This window comes from Brassica oleracea, chromosome C8, assembly GCF_000695525.1.
Source record: "Brassica oleracea var. oleracea cultivar TO1000 chromosome C8, BOL, whole genome shotgun sequence".
NCBI lineage: Eukaryota > Viridiplantae > Streptophyta > Magnoliopsida > Brassicales > Brassicaceae > Brassica > Brassica oleracea.
The window spans coordinates 35,073,331-35,096,178 of NC_027755.1; the positions used below are offsets into that span (position 1 = coordinate 35,073,331).

Genomic DNA, 22,848 nt, shown 5'->3' on the forward strand with positions numbered 1-22,848 from the left:
TATACAATATAACCTCTTTAAATTAATACTCTATAAATTAATATACAATAAAAATCTCTATAAAATAATATAATTTTATAGTCCCAAATTGAGTTTTTGGTTCAATTAGTATATCGATAAATTAATAGAGATATTAATTTATAAAATATTTATAGTTTTGGTGTAGTTCCAACATTATTAATTTATAGAGGTTTCACTGTATATTGTTGGATCCGAAATACGTCACCAAGTCTCTTCCACGATTGTTTGAGGAAGTCAAACAATAATAACAACACTCCACAAGAAACAGTCTTGGTATCCCTAAAAACAAGAAAGCTGGCGCTTCGTTCAAGAGACACGTGTAGCAAACGAAGACATCCTCAAATCCTATAAAAAGACAAGAAGATGACTTTGGCAGAGATCTTCTCCTTCTCCGATCTTACCCTTTACAAGAGCATTAAGCTCGAAACCAAAAGAGACTCGCTTCCATTCTTCCCCATTCTCGTAAAAGAGGAGCGCATACTCATGAGCTCAAGACCACGACTAACTCCACCGACGTTCCGTTAGTCAAATACGTTCATGTATTTCAAGGCGCTCAGAATAATCCTTTCTTTGATACAACCATCAACATCGACCCAGAGATACATCATCTTTGCGATCTTTACGACCATTACATCAAGTTATAGATACTTCTATGTTTGATCAAGAGCAATGACTGTTCACACGAAACCTGATCTTACGAGATCGTGATCAGCCAATCCGAGATCCATGGGTCATTATTCTCACCCATAAACGTCTTACACGAGACTGATGAAACCGATGTCTTGCTCGAAGAACCCGACATCTTATACGAGACCGATGAAGTCGACGTCTTACTCAAGACCAATGAACCGACATCTTTTTCGAGATGATGATAATTGAATTACGTTATGACTTGATCCCTCGTCGAGGGTACGTAGGCAGCTCGATCTCGAGTTCAGTCACGATCCTTCTTTCCCCCGATATCTCTATGGTATTCGACCTACGAATATAGTCCATTTTTGTCAACTCATACCTGATTATATCGTTGTGTTCTGAGGATATCGTTGCCCACGTTATTTCTTCCCCAGATTGAACTCCCGATCACTATCAAATACTTAGTGTAGATTTTAGGATCTACATACATTATAACCATTTTTCGAGGAAAAAAATAATATTCTAACATTTTTTACGTTTTACGATGGTTATTATATATATTGTAATGTTTTCACTATGATATATCTAAGTTTAGAATATATCTGCTTCTGCCATAACTATAATTCTTGAGAAAGTTATAAATTTTCTTTATTAAAAATATATCTCACAAAGATCAAAATTAAATATATGTTTTATTAAAGAGGTAAAAAATATTTACACCCTATATTAACTAATCTAAATCTATTATATTAAAATAAAAGTCGTGACTTTTTTCATGTGTGATATTTTAAAATGGACTTTCCATTAATTTTTTTAATTAAATGAATTTGTATTCTTTAAACCACATATTAATTGCATTAGAAATCTCTTTATATTCACCAAAAGAGTCAAGGTCGTTACATATGCAATTAACTTTTAAAATTTAACCATCAATATAATTGATTATAAATAGATATCTATTCTTTATTTTACTAAAGACTAATATTACACAAAAACAATATAAACTCATAATATGTAGCGGACATATTGATTATACACTACAATAATTATTTTCAAGATTATGTGTTTCACTCGTACCTATGTGACAACTAAATATAATCACTAAAATATTGATTAACATCATTCGGTTAAATACCAAAATAATTAGGTTGATGTTTTGAATTTATTAGACCTATACAAACTGTTCGTTCGTGGTGAAGTAACCTTTATTTCATTACTTTGATCTGTGATGATATTAATTTGATCTATGATGATATTACTTGGATCTTGGTTAATAACATTTCACATAGTTTCAAATCTAACAAAATTTTAAAATACTTCAGTTTCTGTTTATTTAGTTAATAATTATCTGAAACATTATAAACTATATATATATATATATATATTTTTTTTTTGAAATATAATAACCTAGATATAAGTTAATTAATTATATTATATTATCAAACATAAAAAGTAAAAATAATACCGCACGGTTGTGCGGGTCGAGATCTAGTTTAAGATTTAAATTTAGAGTGAGGTTTTAGAGGTAGAGGTTACGTCTAGGATCATTTAAAAGAATATATAATTAAGATTTAAAATATTTTCAAAAAATAATTTTGAAATTCAAAATAAAATTTCAGAAAAAAATTCGAAACTTTTTTAAAAGGTCAAATTTTTAATTGATTTTTTTCTCCATAAAATAAAATATTTTTTTTTAGTTTTTATTATTTATTTGTATTTATATATCTATAGAGTAAAAATATAGTTGTCATTTATCTATTTAAAGAAACATTTTTTTGGTTATTTCCTCTCGCTTGACATGTTCCATAAGCACCTGGTTCTTAAATCACACTTAAACAAAACAGTTAAGACATGCCGATCAAATCAAAGGAAATCAGCACATCTCAAGATTTGTGCAACATGATGAACTATTTCCAGCGATCGTAACACATGCAATTTGAACAAATGAAATTTGGAAATAATTTGAGTATGAGATGAACATTTTTCTTTGAGACTAAAGAAAATTGATGCTAGTCAGAAAGTATTAATATGAGTTTAAGCAGACTGGCCTGAGCTGAGATGACATGAAGAGAGAATGACTTGGACTTTGCAATCAAGACTTCAAGATGCTCATGTGAGTTTTGTAGAAGAAAACAGAGGATCAGCCCATTGGCTCAAAAACGGTTGTATGAACAACTTTCATCATTTTGATTGATAGTGTTATTTTTGGAGTTTTATTACAGATGAAATTACGTTAAATATGAATACCCTTAGAATTGGTCTAACGTAAGTACTGTTGGCGAAATGACAAAGCAAAGCTCAGTTTTGTAGAGGCTTCGAGCTATAATGTATATACAAAATTAAATAACTAATAAGCTTAGCTGAGATGAGTAGTAAAACACCTAAATCTTAGAATAATCAATAAACTGAGTGGAGGTTAAAATTAAGAGGAGAAGAAACAAAAAAGAAAAAGAAAACAAGAAAAGCGTTGAGAAGCTCATAGTTCAGCCGAAACCATTAACTTATATATAAACCCAATGGGCTAAAAGACTGAAACAGATTAATCAGCCCATACCTAAGTAATTCATCTGGGCCCACGAGACAAGATACGACTTCGTTACATAGTGTCGGTGTCTGAGTGGAGAAGCAAAAACAAGGAGGACGATGAAACCAGATTCACATGGGGCCCCTCCCCTTCCTTCCTACTTTCAAGTCCCAAGTGCGAAGCTGCCATAATTTTCGCTCTAATTAAAAAAAGTAAAATAATAATAATATTTAGTTTACTTTTCTGCAAATTGAAGGGACGCACGATTTTTAGTGGCAATCTCACAGCTCTCTCTTCTTCCTTTCCCTCAAGATCTAAATCTAAAAATAAAAATCTTTACTTTTTCGGAAAGAAATTGTTCATCATTCTTCATTGTTCCCAGAAGAAGAAGAAAAAAACGAAAATTCACATTGTTGAGGTAAAGTTTCCATTTTTATAAAGATTCCTCCTTATTTAGTGTAACTGTTTGGTTAAGATTTGTTATACGTTCACTTAGATCCGATCAAGATCGTGCCTTTGGTTGCAAGTATTAGAAATTTAATTAATGTATAGGAATTGGTTAAAGATCTGAGATTTGGGTTTGGTTTGATTTTAGGGGGAAGTTTAAAAAAAAAAGGATGTTTAGATCATCGCCAAGAAGAGGACAGAGATCAAAGGGGTTCAAGGTGAAGCATTGTGTGCAGCTGACTCTGTTGCTTGGTGTTGGGATATGGTTGCTTTATCAAGTGAAGCATTCTCATGAGAAGAAAGATCTGTTTGAGAAAAGCGCAAAGGCTGTTGTTGGTGGTGAGAAAGCCGTGAAGCTCGGGAGGAAAGATCTTAACCCGGGCGTTGTCGTTGAGGATGAAGCTGCTGTGAATGTTGATAGGGGTTTTAATGATAGAGAGATTCAGACAAGAGATGAGGTTGTAGAGGGAGGAGGTGATGAGAATAAGGAGAAGGAAAGTGAAGAAAGCAGCGAGGTTGAGGCTAAGAATGACAATGGCGGTTCAGAAGAAAGTGAGGAGAGTAAAGAGAAGACAGAAAATAGAACTGGTACAGAAGAAAGCGAAAGTGAGGAGAAGAAAGACAATGCCAATACAGAAGAGAATGAGGAGAGTAAAGAGAAGAGTGGTACAGAAGAGAGTGAGATTGAGGAGAAGAAGGACAATGGTGGTGGTACAGAAGAAAGTGAAACTGAGGAGAAGAAAGACAATGGTGGTACAGAAGAGAGGGAGATTGAGGAGAAGAAAGACAATGACGGTAGTGAAGAGAGTGAGGAGAGCAAAGAGAAGGGTGGTGCAGAAGAGAAAATAGAGGAAGTGACTGATGAGAATGAAGGGAAGGAGAAGAAGGATAGTGAAGAAGCAAGAGAGAATAATTACAAGGGAGATGACGCTTCTAGTGAGGTGGTTCATGAGAAGGCAGATGAGAAGGTGCAAGTGGAAGAAGATAAAACCGGAGAACCGGAAGACACTGTTATTAAGAGTGTTTTGCCGACTGATAATGAGGGAAGCAGCAGTGATGAGAAGAACACTGGTAATGATTCGGATTCCTCTAGTGAAATTAAATCTGAGGGTGAATCCATGGAGAAGAATGAGAGGGTGGAGAAGGAAGGGTTCAATGATTCTAATGGCGACCTGACTGAGTCCAAAGAATCTTCTGGGAAGGAGGATGGGTCAGAGTCTAGTGTGAAGACAGACGAGAAAGAGAAAGTAGAATCTTCTGAAGTCTCATCTCAAGACAAGGAAGCGGAGACAAAGGAGAAAGAAGAGTCTTTGTCCCAAGAGGAACTTAAAGATAGAGTAGCTGAGGCAAAGGAGAAAGATGAGTCTTCGTCTCAAGAGGAAACTAAAGACAAAGAGACGGAGGAGAAAAAGGAGAAAGAAGAGTCTTCATCGCAAGAGGAATCTAAAGACAAGGAAACCGAGACCAAAGATAAGGAAGAGTCTTCGTCTCAAGAGGAAACTAAAGATGGAGAAACTGAGACTAAGGAGAAAGTAGAAGAGTCTTCGTCTCAACAGGAACCTAAAGACAAGGAAATTGAGACAAATGATAAAGTAGAAGAGTCTAAAGATGGAGAAACTGAGACAAAGGAGAAAGAAGAGCCTTCATCTCAGCGTGAATCTAAAGATGGAGAAACTGAGACAAAGGAGAAGGAAGAGTCTTCGTCTCAAGAGGAATCTAAAGACAAGGAAGCGGAGACAAAAGAGAAAGAAGAAGAGTCTTCGTCCCAAGAGAAAAGTGAAGAAGACAAGGGAAGTGAAAAAGTTGAGAAAGAAGAAGAGTCTTCGTCCCAAGAGGAAACTAAAGACAAAGAAACTGAGACAAAAGAGAAAGAAGAAGAGTCCTTGTCCCAAGAGAAGAAGGAAAACAATGAAACCGAGAAAACTGTGAAGGAGGATGAATCTTCTTCACAAGAGGAAACTAAAGACAAGGATTCTGAAACAAAGTTGAAAGAAGAGTCTTCTTCCCAAGAGGAAACTGAGACAAAAGAGAAAGAAGATCCTTCGCCTCAAGAGGAAACTAAAGAGAAAGAAGTGGAGACAAAGGAGAAAGAAGAGTCTTCATCCAACAATGATTCACAGGGAAATGAAAGTACTGAGAGTGAGAAGAAGGAAGGAGTTAAGGAAACAGAGAAGACGAAGACTGAGGAAGACACGAGTGAAACTAGCAAAGAAAATGGCAATACTGAGACTGAACAAAAGCAACCAGAGGAGGATACTACACAAACAGAGTCAGAGAAAGAGGAAAGCAACAAGAATGGTGGTGAGACTGAGAACGATCAACAACATTCTGACAATAGTCTTCCTCAAGAAGTAAAAGATGTTCGTACTGATCTTGAAACTCTTCCAGATTCTGGTAATGGAGGAAACAGTGATAACGTTGCTGCTGAGTAGATCAAATTCTCTCTAGATTTTTGAATTTGTGTCATGTAATCTGTTGTAACTTTTCTTTTACACATATGGGCTGTAGTCACATTTATTTTATTGTTTTCTAAGTTGTCTTTAGAATCAAATTCTTGAGACTTCATTATCAATGGGGATTAAACGTTTTTGTTGTAAGAAGAATTTGTTGGCTCTTTGTTTTGTGTCTGTGTCCAAGTCAATCTATGGTGTTGCTTTTTTTTTTGTCTCGTATCTTTTGGTTCAGCAGATTCTTTTAGTACCTTGTTTCAGTAGTGGTTCTTGCAAAAAGTACTGAAATTGCATTTACATTTAGAATGATTCAAACTTTGCCAAAAAAAAAAAAAAAACATTCAAAATGAAGACTTTTAACTCATTGAACCACCACTACCCACCAGTCCACCTTTCAACGATATCTTGTTACCAAGTGAGTTCAATGACCAAGAAGACCATTTACATTCATTCACGTGTCACAAGACTGAACAAAACTTTAGATTATTTCTACATTACATCTCTCTAGTCATAAAATATCATATTACCAAAATATTTCTACGACCCGAAATACTGTAACATTTTTGGTCAACAATTTTTAACATATTACCAAAATAATTCTATCACCAGAAAAAAATAACACTTTTAGTCAAAATGTTAAAAAGATCATGTTAGCAAAATAACCTTATTCAAGAAAAGATTATATCATTTCTAGTCAGAATGTTCCAACAATAAAATCAGCATTTTACTAAATAGAGTACCCAAAAAAAGCATTTTATCATATAATTTTAGCAGAACACAAGTTTAAGAGTAATTTTGGCAATCTTTTGATTTAATATCTGTAAGAGATAAGCTTTATGCGCATTGACGCTTAGCAGAAAGCATCGAATACACTCGTTTTGTGTATGTTGTTGTCATGTGCTGAAGCGATTATGACATTGCCAAACCTCGCCTTGCACCATGGCCACATAATCGAACACTTTATAAAACCCAAGATAAGAAGTTAACTTGCTACAAAGCCAGTTTAACTTCATTGACAACATGCCTACTGTGCCTAGTGGTAAAACACTAGAGTGAACTGGATCCCAAGGCACACGGGTTCGACTCCTCCGGAATTCCAGAGAGCGCCCAGTAACAAAAAAAAAAAAAAAAAAAAAAAAAAAAAAAAAAACTTCATTGACAACATGCCTACTGTGCCTCTCAAATTGTGTTGACGTAAAATACGGATTTAAAAGTTTAACCAAAGTAAATATATGAGACATTTACACGGCCAATAACCAATTTCTCATTACAAAATCAAACTCCACCAAAAAAAAATTTATTTTCATCTAAACCATAGACAACGTTAGTCATCTACATAACTAACTCATGTGTTACAAAAAAAAAAAAAAAACATAACAAACTTATCAACTTTTAGCTAATCCAACGGTCATACAACCTCACGGGTCACGGCTCTTGAGAATACAGCAGAGCCCTCAACGTCGTTACCTCTCCGCCTCTCCGATAATCTTCATCCTCCGTACACGTGTCTCCATCTACTCCGTCCATCACCATCATCTCGCGAACTTCATCTTCTTTCCATCCCGCCTCTCTCAGCTTCCAAAACGCGTCGTCCAAACACGCCCTTATCCTCTCGTCGCAGCTCAGAGCGCTCCACCATCCGCGCGTGGGACCACGCGCCACCGTCATCCTCCCTCTCTCCGCCACGTCAGTCCAAAATTCCACCCGACGCCGTCGTCGCGAATCACCGGGATCCCGAATACCGTCCGATCCGCTCAGTCCTTGGAGAAACCCAGCGACGTCGCAGCTCAGAACGGTAACTCCGTCGCCGTCGATTCGAAACACAGGGTTTCCCGCCAAATTCGGGGTCGTCGAAGGGACGTAGAAGTTCTCGTAGACGGGGACGAGAACCGGAGCGAACTCCACGAACTTCTTAACGAGCGACAAAGCCTCCGCGTCGGACCCGGGTCGGGTTCCCCAAGAATCGACCCAGAATCCGTTTCTGACGACGAGTTTGGATACATGGAGAAGAGGGAGATTGAAGAGAAGGAGGAGGTTATTCCGGGTCGACCCGGATCGCCAATTGGGGAACTTGGTACCCACCGGAAGACCCGTCTGAAGAATCGAACGGAGATCAAGAGGGAAGGAGATGCCGATAGAGGACTCAACGGCTGAGATCTCTTGATTGGTGAGGCCAGGTGAAACATCGAGACCGGTTAGAGATTTCAAATGGTTTATTGTGGTTTTGCAGTAAACCGGTACCGGAGGCTTAACAGAGGATCGAATAGGATCGGTAGTTATGTAACTGAGAGGGCTGATTATTCCGGGAAGACGATGATTCATCTTTTGTATTAAGCTGAAACTAGTCAAGACAAGAGATGCGTTATTTATAAGTAAGAGAGAATCAAATCTAATGTCTTGAAAATATTAAATACAAAATTGAGTGAATGATTATGGAAAGTTACGTTAATTGGAAACAGTTATTTTCTATCATACGACGAAGTGAATAAAAGAGGAAACTAAATCGTGTTATGTTTATTAAAGGTAAAAATAAATGCGTGTGAATATCTTACAGCTATTAGTTAATGATCTATATTAAATTATTAAAAAATATTTTGACACTTAAAAAGTTAAAGAATTACCTTTCTCAACACACCCATGGATTCATTAATATACTTGAAACAAAGTTTTTTTGGATCAATTATTTTAAAGCTGTAACTGTTATTATTCCCCAAACAAAAAAAATGTAATTGTATTTATTTTTAATTCAGAAGATCCAAAGTTGAATTTTTTTCTGTCAGCAAAATCCAAAGTTGAATATTTAGAAGAAATTATGGGAAATGACCAATTGAACAAGTAGGTATGTTCAAAAAACTTAATTAAGCTGACTCCGAATCAGTGCTGACTCTGAGATTTAAAGAGTCATAGACAGTTTATGAAAGATTTTAACTAATTTTCTCTTTTTACAAATTTAGGGACACAATTTTTTTAAGAGCTTATATCAATTTTTCTTCAAAGCATTTGGAGCTTTAAACCAATGTTTCATTTAGATTTGCTCAGGATCGGTCCTTAATCCGAATTGAAAGTTTCGAACCGGTTTGTCTCTAAATTGATATACAAAAAAAAACTAGTATTAAATTCGATTTAAAGTGAAAACTGATGAATAGTTAAAAATATCTTAAAAGTTCATTCTTGTATTTGTACTATACACAACATCATGAACCTGAATAGATTTAGTTAAATCCGGTCAATCCAAGTACTTTTTACCTATTTGAAAATACATACTTAGAATAACTTTAAATAGTTTGAATATAAAATATTTGTTATTTTTAGGTATAATAACCAACTAAATCATAATCCACGTTTAAAAGCGTGGAAATATCTTTTAATAAAATCTAATTTACAATATCAATATTAATTTTTAATAATGTTAAAATCTGCTCAAATATTTTATAAATTGATTCAATTAATATATTATTTTGTTTATATTTTCATAAATAAAAATAATATATCAATTTAATTAATTTCATATTAAATCACTTTTTAGTATCTAAACCCGTAAAAATAATTATACTTATTTTTTGAAAATTTTAAAATATTTGAGTAGTTTTAAATCAATTAATTTTTAAAAATAAATAAAAGTTATTAAAAAGTAGGACATAATGTTTTATAGTGTTTAGACACATGATCAGTTATTGTGTTGTTTTAAAACATATTTAGTAGTCTAATGTTATTTTCCATAATTAGAATATTGAATTTTAACTATATAGTAGAGAGTGTATTTAATTTTAAAATTTACAAAAAAGATTTAGTCTTTAATAATGATTCTGCTTTAATAAGAGAGAGATATCAATATCCAACAAGTATTCATATGGATTTTGTAATATTAAAATATATAGAAACTAAAAATTGATAATATTAAAATATTTAGAAATGTCCTCAAAAGACTTTATATTTTGAAGATTGCTATGTCACATGGTTTAATTAATAGAATAATTTTTGACGTAAGAAAAAAAAAATTATTTGAGAAACTTTCCTTTAAAAGTATTTATAACTCATGATCCTTAAAGCTAAAAATGCATAAAATAAATTGAAGTGCAATTGGTCGATAATTACGCATAATGGATTCATCTCTTCATTTTATCAGGTATTTTCTCCTTTGTATCAGTTCTATTAAATCTCGCAACGAAATATTAAAAATATCATATTAGTAATTGAAGCCTACACAGTTAGATTCTTTTTTTTTTCTGGGTGAAATACAGTTTTAGATTCTACATAAATGTAGTATCCCTTCTTGATTAACACCAATGGCAAAATGCCATCAGGAAATGGGCCCTTTCCTTGTCTTGTCTGTCTAAGCAGAAGCGGTTAGGTTGGAGCCTTCTTAGAGGCTTACTTTCATAGTTGTAGACTTGTAGTCGTGCAAATTTTAATCAATGGAAGTTTATTTGAGCCAAAATCCTTTTGAGTCTGATTAGGTAGGATTACAGACAGATTACTAAAAGTTAATCTTCCTTTCTAGATTTTATTTGTTTATTTTATTTGAAAGATTCGAAGTGTTTAGCTTTTGGTATCCAAAATATCTGTCATTGGAGACAGAATGTGTCGGCTTTGAGTCTCATGGGCTGGTTTTGTCTTATGTTTATATGTGACCTCGCTTTTGTAGCAGAAGCGGGGATATGCTACATAATAGACTGTTTTTGTGTTGCTCAAACAAAAATAGACTGTTTTTTTTTTGAAACAGTCTACATAATAGACTGTGTGTAAAACATGTAAATTTGTCATTTTTAGATAATTGGTAACGCCCCGTCTGTTTAAGGTTTATAGGGTTTCCATGACCATTTACTTGGTATGTGGATTTCTTTTGTGTGCTGGTCAATGCGTTAATTTTTGAAGTTCAAAAGACTGATTATTGATTATGTCGTCACTATATGATATTTTCCGTGTTTTGGCCTTACTCACACATTATCACATCATTTCGCGATAGATTACTCATCATTTCAATACCCCAACTTAAGAACGTTTAATTCTAAAGTTCTTTATAGACAAATGACCAAAGATATGCACATTTTAATGACATATGTAGTCGAATCAATTCTACTAATTTTTTTTTATCATATACCACAAATCAAAATGTTACAATTCACCTCATTTCACATAGTGCACCATCTTCGTTGCCCAAGATTGTCACACGTAAGAGTAAGCCTGTCTACACCAACTCCATACTCGTCTTGGTTTGGTTTTGATACCACTTGTAACACTCTGATCGTCGACTAATGGATCTTTCACGCTCGTTCACTCAACCCATGAAACCTATTATAAGTGATGGCTGGTGTATTAATTATTTTAAATTTAGCATTTATAAAATATTCAAAAATAAATAAAATTATCTAAAAATAGCTATAACCCCCTCAATATTTGAAATACATACCATTTTGCCCCCCAAATATCCAACTCGAATCAAATTTCATGTTAATTTATGTATTCAAAGATCCGAACTGAAATTTATAAACACTTGAATATAACTTAAATTCCTTACTCCAAAAATCTAAAATCCAAACCGAACCAAACGCTCACCCCTATTTTGAAACACTGATGTGATGTCTTAAGAATATTCTCGTTTAGGCGAGTACCGTGCACATCATTTATGAGTTAGACGAGTTTGATGGCCTAAAATTAGTGGGGTGTATTCAACTAAGAGTTTCACGTGATTTGTATTAAAATGACAAATCCGCTGTTATTCAAACATTGATTTTAAAAAACACTTTAAAATCCAATGTTATTGAACTTATCATTTCATAAAACACTTTGAAATCCACTGTTATTGAACAAAATTTAAGTTGGAGATTTTAGAGTACTTTCATTGTTTCTAGAGTGTTTGAGGGGAGTTCTTTAGTTATAAAAATAAAAATCCAAATCTCACTGTTTTAGATGAGATTCTAGAGTGTTTTAACAAAAATCACACCAAAATCTCTAATTCTCCTGCAATCATCTACAAACTCATTAAAAATCAAATTACTTCAAATTTCAGATTCAATACACCCCCCTTAGTTAGTATCTGTGTTATTTGATTATATAGTGAAATGTAACAGTTGATGTAATTAGAACTGCAACCTTTTAAGATTTAATTAAATTTTCAAAATATTTAAATTAATATGAGAGTACATGAAAAAGTTATTATATTATTTCAATTGTAAAAACATAGAAAAATAAAAAAAAATTAACTAAATGAGATGAGTTAAAATGATAGATTATCATATTTAAACTATAAAAAAGTAAAACTGAATTTTATCCTGGACATATTAAATAGAGAAATAATTTTAGTTTTACCGCAAGTTTGATACCACTTTTCAAATTTAGTTTTAAAAGATAATTATTTCATGAATACTTTAAATTTGTGATAAAAAAGTTAAATTAATTTTCATAAATCATTTATAAATATTTAAAATAATTAAAAAATATTTAAAATTTTTTATAAAATATTTATAAAAGTTTATAAATCTAATCCAACCCGTAAATATTAAATCATAAACAATAATTACTAAACTATACAACCAATGTTAAAATATTTTTCATTAAGTATATTTTTAAAAATAGTAACTAATTTAGGGTACTTTAAGTCTTTTCTCTTAAACAATAGATGTATTATCATATTCTGATTCTCAAATATCTATATTTATACTAAAAGATAAAAAAAATAGACATAAACATATCATATTAATTTTCTTTAAATCAACTTAATACACATTAAACTTGTGCCACAGCACTTTTAAAATGTGTTTTATGAAAAATAAAAAAAATTCTAAAATATATATCCAAATCTTTGTAGTTTATATAAAAAATACATACCACATTGGATATTTTGGCAACTCTAAAATAAAATTATTCACAAACTTAAAATTAATAATAAAATATAGAAAATATGAAAATGTTTAACAAAAATAAATATTTGAATAAAACTATAGAAAATCTGCTAGTTTGTATTTTGAAAGAGACTCGTCGTAACAGTATTAGGCGTTTCCGAAATGAAGCCCATTAGCCCAATAAAATTTGATCCCAACATAAACCTATCCGAAACCTTAGCGGATCCGATCTCCGAGAAGACGAGGACAGTGACACTAGAGTTAGCGACGGCTGCGACGAAAGACCAAAAGGAGGATCTTACGTTGAACCTGTTAGAGAATGCATTATCACCGGGGTCGAGAATCGGTCGGATGGTCTCTGCGGATCTTAGCTTGAAGAAGCTTGAAGAAGCTTGTCGGATCTTAGCTTGAAGAAGCTGGTCGGATCTCTGCGGTTCTAGCGTGAACGATACTGTGATGATGGTTGATGATGGAGGAAAGTATAAGGAAGATAAGAAGATGAATCTTGAAGAATCTGGAGAAACATGGAACAACATGGTTCTGAAAAAGCTTCTTCGTCCAGCAAGGTACTTCGACCCTCCCGACGAAGCTGATTCGATGACTGATTCTTCTTGCGATAGCTCTTGGGAGCAAGAAGATGCAAATCCTCCTAGGAAACGCTGCTTTATATGCGCTAGTTTCGAGCATGTCGGGGAACAGTGTTCGATGGGACACGACTCTTGTCCTAACGACGGGTCCGTTTGCTTAAGATGCGGAGACATGGGACATGATATGTCTTTGTGCAAGTACGAATACTCCGAGGATGATCTGAAGGATGTGCGATGTTATGTCTGTAAAAGCTTTGGCCACATGTGCTGCGGCGAGGCGCTCTCGTCGTCATCGTGGGCTGTGTCTTGCTACAAGTGTGGTAAGCTGGGTCATGTCGGGCTGGGGTGTGGTAGACACTACGAGGAGCCTCCCACGTGTTGGGGGGAAAGGCATTGTTCAAGTAGGTTAGCTGAGAAGAAAAGGAGACGCCTTGCGAAGGCTCTTGCTACTTCTGCGGCCATTAGGGATAGGCTTGAGAAGAAGAAGCAGATGATACTGGAGCAGCATTCCACTCTTGATGAATCCAACGGGAAGGCTGAGAAGAGTGATGGAAGCTTTGAAGAGGGTTCTACTTCCCACGGGAAGAAGAATGATGGATACTCGGAACAGCATTGTACTCTTGATGGGAAGACGAAGAAGGAAAATGTTGAGTCGGAACAGAAGGTTACTAAAGAAGAAGAGGAAGATGGATCAAATGATTGGATAACAGAGGGTTTGATCTTTGGAAAGCATCAGGAGACTGAGTTCTCCCATTACACCATCAGGTCATAACCATTGATCACCAATAGTCAGTTCTGGTAAGCATTACTTGTGAAAACCATACAGATTCACTTAATTCGAGTGTTGTGGGCATCTCTCGGGTCTTCCAACTTCAAGGTGGCTGGCTGCTTTATTATCCTCATACATCTTCCCAACATCATCATTACTGTTAGCAGCACATATATGGTCATGTACCTTCAAGGTAGTGTTGTTTTGTTTCTTCTCTTAGACAAGTAGTTTGTGTCTGTCAGTCCTCATTTTGTTAAGTGGTATGTTTTTGTTCTAATTTATGAAAGATAAGGTTTTGATGGCAATGCAAGGAATCAGATTCGATAGTTCAATATACTAAGTAACTGTTATATTTCCTAGTGATTTGCAAGATATAAACATCACCAGCATCATTACTGAAATCTTCTTTGTAGATCATGAGGAATCAGGTTTTATAAGTTTTATACATACGAAGTGATCAAATACATATAGGGGCCGTTTGTTTCACCATCTGTGGATGATTCATCTGAATGATCTCATCCAGATGATCCATTCAGATTTTTAGGACTGTTTGTTTGTCCTTCCAGATGACTTATCTAGATGAATCATCTAAATGAACCTTATGTTTGTTTTTCTATTTTCATTTCCATCCACATGAATTTAGTAAACAAATGACTAAAATGCCTTTGTTTTGATTTAATCATGTGTTTGATATTAATTTTAACTATATTATCTCTAATATTATATGGGGTTATTGGGAGATGAATTTGTGTAGAGTTTGTGAATTTTAAGAATCTATTGTTATTGGTTATTGGATTTCAAAAATCTTAGTAGAATCCATTATTATTTGTTTAAGAATTTTCAAAATTCAGTCAAATATCTTGTTTTAGAATTACCATTTTGACGTTTATAAATTATAATTTCATATAAATTTTTATTTGGATTTATATTAAAAATTTATTACAGTAATAACTTATAATAAACAAAAAGATTGATAAACATGTATTTAAAAAAAAAACTTTAAAGTTTCAAACTAAAAAAGTATTGGTAATAAACAGATTGTAACTTCGGTTTTCGCGGGAAAACAAGATTTTTCGGTTTTGGCGGGAAAATAAGATTTTTTAGTTTTAGCGGGAAAATACAACTTTCGGTTTTGGCGAGAAAACAAGATTTTTTCGGGTTTGGCGTGAAAACACGATTTTGCGGTTTAGCGAGAAAATGAGATTTTGCGATTTTGGCAGAAAAACTCGTTTTTGGGGTTTTGACGAGAAAACGCGTTTTTGGGGTTTTGGCGAAAAAACACATTTTTGGGGTTTTGGCGGGAAAACACATGTTTACGGTTTTGGCGGAAAAACTTGTTTTGCAGTTTTAACGGGAAAACACGTTTTGCAGTTTTGGCGGGAAAATACATTTTGGGGTTTTGGCGGGAAAACGGGTTTTGGCGGAAAAACTTGTTTTGCAGTTTTAACGGGAAAACACGTTTTGCAGTTTTGGCGGGAAAATACATTTACACGTTTTTGCGGAAAAACACGTTTTTGCGGAAAAACACGTTTTTGTGATTTTTGCGGAAAAACGCGTTTTGTGATTTTGGCGGGAAATACACATTTTTGCGGTTTGGAGGGTATTTTAGCGGGAAAACGCGTTTTGGCGGCAAAACACATTTTGGCAGGAAAACACATTTTGCTGTTTGGCGGGAAAACACGTTTTTGCAATTTTAGCGGAAAAACGCGTTTTGTGGTTTTGGCGGAAAAACGCGTTTTGTGGTTTTGGCGGGAAAACGTGTTTTGGGGTTTTGACGTGAAAACACGTTTTTGTGGTTTTAGCATGAAAACGAATTTTTTGTGGTTTGGGGAGGGGAGAACATGTTTTTGCTGTTTTGGCGGGAAAACGCGTTTTTAGTTTTTTACGGAAAATGAGTTTTTAGATTTTGACAGAAAAATGTGTTTTTGTGGTTTTGTCAATTTTCGTGTGTGACAAAATGATATTATGTTTAGGTTTGTAATTTGTGAATTACACTAGGGGTAAAATAGACATTATACCATTTTGATAGAACTATCTCCATCCAGATGGTTCAATTTGGATTAGCCAGCTGATTTTCAAAATTAAGATGGCTCATCCGATGGAGAAAAGAACAGACCCATATAGTAAACAGGAAAAAAATCCTTTGACATCCCTTTGCATAACTTAAAATCTAAAACGTCCTTGCAAGGTGGTGGCTCAAGAGGGCATAAATCTTTCAGCATAAGCAATGTGTTTTGTTACTTATGTTGCAGATGTGGATGCTAACTACCTTCATCAAATCCCTAGAACATCCATTCTAGTAACTTCCTCCAATCTCCATGAGACTAATTTTATTATGCATCATTGGTATCTCGCTACCACATCAGAAAGAGCCCCCCTTCCTTGCTGTTGATGGACATATTCCACTGTGCTAAATTCAGCGGCACATGGAGGAGACCGATGAATCTCAAAATCCACTTCAGAAATTATTTTAGAGTAGAAAATAGAATGATGAAAAAAAAATAAGTTACTCTATATTTGAAGTAAACTTATTTTTCACTCTATTATAGAGTGAGAAATATAGTACTATTGGAGCATTTTTACTCTAAACTCTATTTTAGAGTGAAAAATAGAGTGAGGTTGGAGATGCCCTAATATTGCCCTAAGAGAATTCGATCACTTTCCTTTTGTCTTTGGTCTTGCTTTTATAGATCTCCAGGAGTCGATCGTAACAATGACATAATTTCGGACGGATATCAAGGCCATTAATGACACTCAATGCTTTGACTCTCCTTCAGCTCAGGTATGACTATGTGAGGTCGGCATGGACCTTTCGTCTAGCTCGGGATGGGCATGGGTCTGTTGTCCGTTTTTTTGGTCCATCCGACTCTGGTGGGACTCTCAGATCGGGGTGAAATCCGCCTCCAACAATAGCCCCCTAGAGACCGACGTGTCTCAGGATGCCGTTCAGCTCGGTTGTAGGTTCCAAAGCTAGGTTTTTGAGATCATTGTTTCGTAGGATACTCGAGGCCCAGTTCAAGATTCTGACTTTATTACTGATTCAGTTGTATAGTGGATGTGTAAGCTTATGAATCATTTTTCCTTTTTGGGAGTTGAACTGTTCCGAAAATTTAATCATTCCCTTTCTCGGGCTTTTTACTTTCCCTTTTATGCCACCATTACATCACTTTGATTGAACGGTTTTCACTTTCGTTTATAAGACCATCTCCAATGGTAGACAATAACATTCTCTATATTTCAATCTAAAATAGAGTTACTATATTATAGAGTTGGATTTGCTCCAATGGTTCACTCTATAATAGAGTTACACTATAACGGAGTGGAATATAGAGTAATGTTGTTTTTTTAACTCTATATCTGGAGTAAAAAAATATCTGGAGTAAAAAAATATCTGGAGTAACTCTATTTTAGAGTGAACCATTGAAGCAAATTCAACTCTAAAATAGAGAGTTACTCTATTTTAGAGTGAAATATAGAGAAATTTTTTTGTGTACTTTGGAGATGCTCTAAATTCGCTTTTGGCATTGTGTTTTCTCTCTATCCTCTATTCTATTCTCTGTTTTTTCTTCCATCTGTTATTTTTCCATGGAGCCTTTGATCAAAGAGAAACTCGAGGAGGGCTCCTCCTCCTCCGTCTCCTAACGGTTCCAACAGATGTTTGCGGCTCAAAAAACCTCTAGGGCTTTTGAGTCGGTTCAAGATTTGAGGGAGTCTCTCGAGGTCCCCGTGAAGACAATTTTTCTTCTTCCTTTTGTGGCCGACATGTCTTGGTTGGCGCGGGGTACTTTACCATATATGAGGCGCATTTGAAGTTGTATCTCCACTGGTTTACTTTTCCTTTCGTTCTTCTTGAGTATTGCGATAGGTGTGGCAGAGCCATTTCCCAACTGACACTTAGTGGGATCTGGAATATTATCAGTCTACTGGGTTATCTTGCAAGGTCAGCCAAAAGATGGAGCTTCCACTGATCGAGGCCTTGATTGCCTTTAGGTCAGTTTCATCAAAGCTTGGGACTCCTCCTTGAGTAGTGGTGGCCAACAATGACTCGCCTGGTAACTGGGCGAGGAGTTATTTCTTTGTCAAGATAGATGATAATTTTGTTGTTGGGGATTTTGTGAGGTCGGTTTGATCGGAGTGGAACACCTCTCCTGGTAGGAATCATGTACTTTGAATTTCGAATGTATGGCTTTAAGAGATTATATATATGTGTATTTTTGAGCAGTTTATCCCCGGGCAACATTGGTCGGAGCCGAGTTTGTGCGATTTCTGATTGGCAGGACAAAAGATGTTTTCTTTGATTCAAAAATAGTTTAAAGGTTTTACCGATTAAAACATTTTTAAATAATTGGTTTAAGAAAGGAATAAAGAAATTGGTTTTAAACATTTCTAAGTATCAAATGTTTCTTGTTAACTAAAACCATCTTTGGCTTCTTAGTATATTAGGGAGGTAAATCGATTTATAACTTGAAATTATCAAAAAAAACTTTAAAAAAAAATTTCAGATCCGATTTTCTGGCCGAATAGCTTTAATCCACCACGCTTGGTCACCGTCGAACGTTGGCGGCCGAGTTTTAGAACAGGGATATTAAGTGACTTTAAACTAAAGTTAAGCGAATGAATTAGATATAGTAAAAGAAGAATGCTAAAGTCAACCAAAACAATAAAATCATATTTCATTAAGAATGTTTAAATTTTATAAACCAAGAGCAATGGAGCTTACAAATTCTAAGAATCTTTAGAGTCCATCTACCAATAATCCCAGAAAGATTCGTACATTCCTCGGGACTATTCGTTATTTGCATTAAGAAGGAAAAAAGCATGAAAGGAGAATTGGAATATATTATTATGATCTGATTTTTCAGATATGGAACTGCAGCGTTCACCTAGCTGGGAGACTTGAGGGAGATGTTTATAACCAGGTCCTTGGTGAAGAAAGGAAATGGTACCCGACATATCTCACATTCTTGGACCACCGAGAAATCGTAAGTGGTTACAAAATGATGAATGAAGACTGCCAAGTGAAGTCTTGCTAAATCTGATCCTATACACTGTCTTGCTCCACCTCCAAACACCATCAATGTTTTAGACCCTGGCGACTGCAAATCTTTTCCCTGCCATACAAATTAAGCTCTAAGTACATGATTCTTGTTCGAAATTAATGGTCTGGTAGATACACTAAAATATATAAAATTAATACCTCCCATCTCCATGGATTAAACTCCAATGGATTCTCATAAATTTCAGAATTATAGTGAACCACTGAAGGTGCAACGGCCACTATCCAACCCGCTGGAATCGTGTATCCTGCATATTTACAAATATTGTCCCCCATATCTCAACTTCTGATCAATATTTTGGAGAATGGATATATGAGTAGTTGTGGTTCACTTTACTACTAACTTGCCTTTGACTTCGACATCTTTCACAGCCTTTCTAAAGATTATGGTTCCCAAGTTTGCCAGCCGAAGCGACTCGTAGATAACCTGCACACGATCCGTAGACATCATATAAATGGACATCCCAATTTCCCTGCTGGGTACTAAAATGGAATTTTCTTACCATGCGGGTGAAAGGCATGCAGTTTTTATACTCCTCCCAGCTAAGTCCTGGTTCTTTATCGTCTCTCTTTTGTACAATCGCCTCATGCTCTCTCTAAAAAATGATATAGGAAAGACAATCGAAATAACTATATCTTCTCGGCCTATAAGTGTATAACATGAGTATATATTAATTACCTTCAACTCCGTAAGCACTCTTGGGTTTTTTGAGATAAAGTTGACGGTTAAAGCGGTAGCGTAAGAAGTGGAATCTCTAGAGACGAATCCAATATTTAATAGGAGGCTTACAATAGACTCTTTGTAAAAAATGCTGCCTTCTTTCTTCATCTCCTCTAGCAATGTATCGAGGAAGTCTCCTTGTTTCTCTATTGAATCTTTCCTCTTCTCCAGAGCTTCGTTAATTATCTTGACTGCTTCTTTTCGGGCCTGAATACAAACTAATTGGGTAAGTTCGTACACAAGTAGTTACTAATATAGGAAAATTGGAAAACTCAAGAAAATTTCTCTCACCGTAAGGACTTTGTAGACAGTCTTCCAGGTAGAGAGGGCGAAAGGTGACTGAAACCACTCAATATTGAAAGTTTTGAAATGATCTATAAGCTTTTCTTGAGTTTCTGGTTTTAGATTACTAATCATCTGCGGTGTTATGTACGATACTATCAACTACAAAAGGAAGAGAAAAATTAGATTCAGAAATTGAAATTGGTTAAAAGAAAAAAAAAAGCTACTTAATTAAGATGTGTAGCTTACGTTTGAAGCAGCATGCCTAAGGTTGAAAGCGCCCTGGGTAGCCTTCCATCTAAGATGCTCGCGGGTGGTCCGGTTCATAAATCCTATCAGCTTTCGCTTCAAACCTTCCGAGCCAATGAGATGCATAGTGGCATGTTTGATATGTCTGTGGATGTCTCCTGTCTTGAAGAACACATTGTCTTTTCCAAGTACCTTGACAAAAATATCCGGATAGCTTTGTATAAAAGACTGGTTCTCCTGCCGGAAAATCTCGTAGATAACATCTGCGTCCGTCGAAATCACCGTCCTAGAGCCCAAAATGTTGGTCCGAAACAATGGCCCGTACCTGGAAACATTCATACACACGCAAACTTAAGATTTAAGGAAAGTGACTAAGAAAGCATCTAAAGAGGGATTAAAAACACGTTTGACCTTAGCATCCTCTTCTGGAAAAAGGGTGGGATCTCGAGTAATCCAGAAGACCTAAAGAATTCAAACGTCTCTCCGACGATTGGAAAACCCATTGACCCCGGCGGTAGCTTGCCACTGCCCTTGGAGTTTGGATTCGACCATTGCCACAACCACTGGCTGATCTTCACAACCACTAAGGCGATGATCACATACACAACGTTCCACATGAAACTCATCCCTCTGAAGTTTAGATGTTTTGCCCTCCCTACAACTTTGTCTTAGATTATATAAACAAATATATGTCTATGGTTTTAGTTTGGTGCCGAGAACTTTCCCAGGTTAACTTGTAATAAAGTTACTACTGAGAGCGGCAGATAAATACTTAAAAATATTATTTCTTTCATACAACTAAATTTTTATATTATTTATTTATCTAAATATGAATCCAGTTTAGATTATGAAAATCCATGTTTAGTTAAAATTTCATAAATTTGATTTTGCCCAAGAGTTTTAGATTTGTCGATTAAACCTAGATTTTGTAGTTTTCACCATATAATATGTTACTTTGTACATGTGACATTATGAGTCATATACATCGTAATGTCAGTGTCATAAACTCAAACTTAATATGTTTTCCACCATTTACCCCATGCTTGTGCAGATGAGAAACATTTTTCCTGATTTGTAAAAAGATATTTCAAGTCGCAACTAGATTTTTGAACCGCGCTTCGAAAACGCATAGATTTTCTTAATTATAAACAAAGTTTGATATGATATGAATTAGTATTGTGGAATTGTTGTACATGATTATGTTACATAGTCGTATTATACCGAATAATAAAATTATATAATTTAGGAATTAGTTTATTTAAAATTTGTAGGTACATTCTCATGTAACTCTTTTTTAGTCTTGAACAATATTTTACCTAGATCCTAAAAATTAAACCAAAAACTGACTTGAAAGTATAGGTTCGGTTCAGGCCCGGATCCAGGACAAAATACATATTAGGTATTTTCTGGACATGTGTGTTTCGGTTCGGGTCTGGAACCTACCCGATCAGAAATCCAAAGTACCCGAATTTTTGTGGGCACCATAGGTATATTTGGGTATTTTAGAAATGTTTTTGATATTATGTATATTCTTTTAAATTTTGGGTTTATATTTTGGTTATAGTTTCGGGTTTTGGGTAAAATTTCATTTTTTTTTAAATACGTTTCTGGTATTCGGATAAATTTTAGGTACTTTCAGTTTCTCAAGTTAGATTTGAGGTAAAGTTTCAATTTTTTTGGGTGTTTTAATATTTTCGAGTATTTGTGTGGAGTTTCAGGTTTTTTGAATCCTAAATACCAGGAACAACCAAATATATAAATCTTCTTAAAAGTCCCGATTACCAAATATCACATTATTTTTTCCATCCTTTGTATGACAATGATACTTTTACTGAAATATTATCTTTTTACCAAAAATTAGTGGTATCTTTCGTAAATCATATGAAAAAGTAAAATTTATTTCATATAGTGATATTATTAATAGATTAGATTTCAACAATTTTCATTTTAATTAACTTAATAACATATTTTAAGGAGTTTAGATATATGTGAATCATATAATTTATATATTTAAAAGTAGTAAGATTTACGTTCTAAAGTAATAAAATCATATTATTATCATTAACTACATTTTTGATTAAAAATAGATAAATAACGTGCTATATGTTAGTAAACCATTCTCCAGAGAAAGAATGTAAAAGCCCCGGTTACCAGGCGTATGAAAATCTGGTGTGGTGCGGATTCGAACTTAGATTCTTTTAGAGATTCACGGAACGCATTTGACCACCCGACCGGCATGGTTAAAGTGCTACATGTTTATTGTTAGA

The 22,848-nt window shown here is 34.7% G+C and overlaps 4 protein-coding genes across 7 annotated transcripts; 2 read left to right on the plus strand and 2 right to left on the minus strand.

Moving 5' to 3' along the window:
* The first annotated feature begins 3,339 nt into the window (after window positions 1–3,339).
* Window positions 3,340–6,238, plus strand: LOC106311699 (myb-like protein X). Its single transcript, XM_013748954.1, has 3 exons — window positions 3,340–3,596; window positions 3,774–4,182; window positions 4,354–6,238. Exons 2-3 carry the CDS (start codon window positions 3,796–3,798, stop codon window positions 6,055–6,057), a joined length of 2,091 nt encoding a protein of 696 aa, XP_013604408.1. The 5' UTR covers window positions 3,340–3,596; window positions 3,774–3,795; the 3' UTR covers window positions 6,058–6,238.
* A 1,118-nt stretch (window positions 6,239–7,356) lies between these two features.
* LOC106308204 lies at window positions 7,357–8,578 on the minus strand. Of its 3 annotated transcripts, none has more exons than XM_013745340.1 (2): window positions 8,142–8,578; window positions 7,357–8,072 (listed from the first exon to the last, which is right to left on the minus strand). In XM_013745340.1, exons 1-2 carry the CDS (start codon window positions 8,395–8,397, stop codon window positions 7,501–7,503), a joined length of 828 nt encoding a protein of 275 aa, XP_013600794.1. In that variant the 5' UTR covers window positions 8,398–8,578; the 3' UTR covers window positions 7,357–7,500. The 3 variants fall into 3 exon arrangements, with proteins under 3 accessions (XP_013600794.1, XP_013600793.1, XP_013600791.1); XM_013745339.1 differs by having other exon boundaries at window positions 7,357–8,068; window positions 8,138–8,578; XM_013745337.1 differs by having other exon boundaries at window positions 7,357–8,578.
* Window positions 8,579–13,131: 4,553 nt separating this feature from the next.
* Window positions 13,132–14,632, plus strand: LOC106307950. The gene has a single exon (XM_013745049.1). The coding sequence runs from the start codon at window positions 13,374–13,376 to the stop codon at window positions 14,274–14,276; it is 903 nt and encodes a 300-aa protein (XP_013600503.1). The 5' UTR covers window positions 13,132–13,373; the 3' UTR covers window positions 14,277–14,632.
* Window positions 14,633–19,038: 4,406 nt separating this feature from the next.
* LOC106310726 (cytochrome P450 708A2-like) lies at window positions 19,039–21,208 on the minus strand. 2 transcript variants are annotated; one of them, XM_013747947.1, is made up of 8 exons: window positions 20,993–21,208; window positions 20,582–20,906; window positions 20,342–20,494; window positions 20,009–20,257; window positions 19,833–19,925; window positions 19,678–19,756; window positions 19,471–19,577; window positions 19,039–19,384 (listed from the first exon to the last, which is right to left on the minus strand). In XM_013747947.1, the coding sequence occupies exons 1-8, from the start codon at window positions 21,205–21,207 to the stop codon at window positions 19,157–19,159; spliced, it is 1,449 nt and encodes a 482-aa protein (XP_013603401.1). In that variant the 5' UTR covers window position 21,208; the 3' UTR covers window positions 19,039–19,156. The 2 variants fall into 2 exon arrangements, with proteins under 2 accessions (XP_013603401.1, XP_013603402.1); XM_013747948.1 differs by having other exon boundaries at window positions 19,303–19,384; window positions 19,674–19,756.
* Window positions 21,209–22,848: the final 1,640 nt, after the last annotated feature.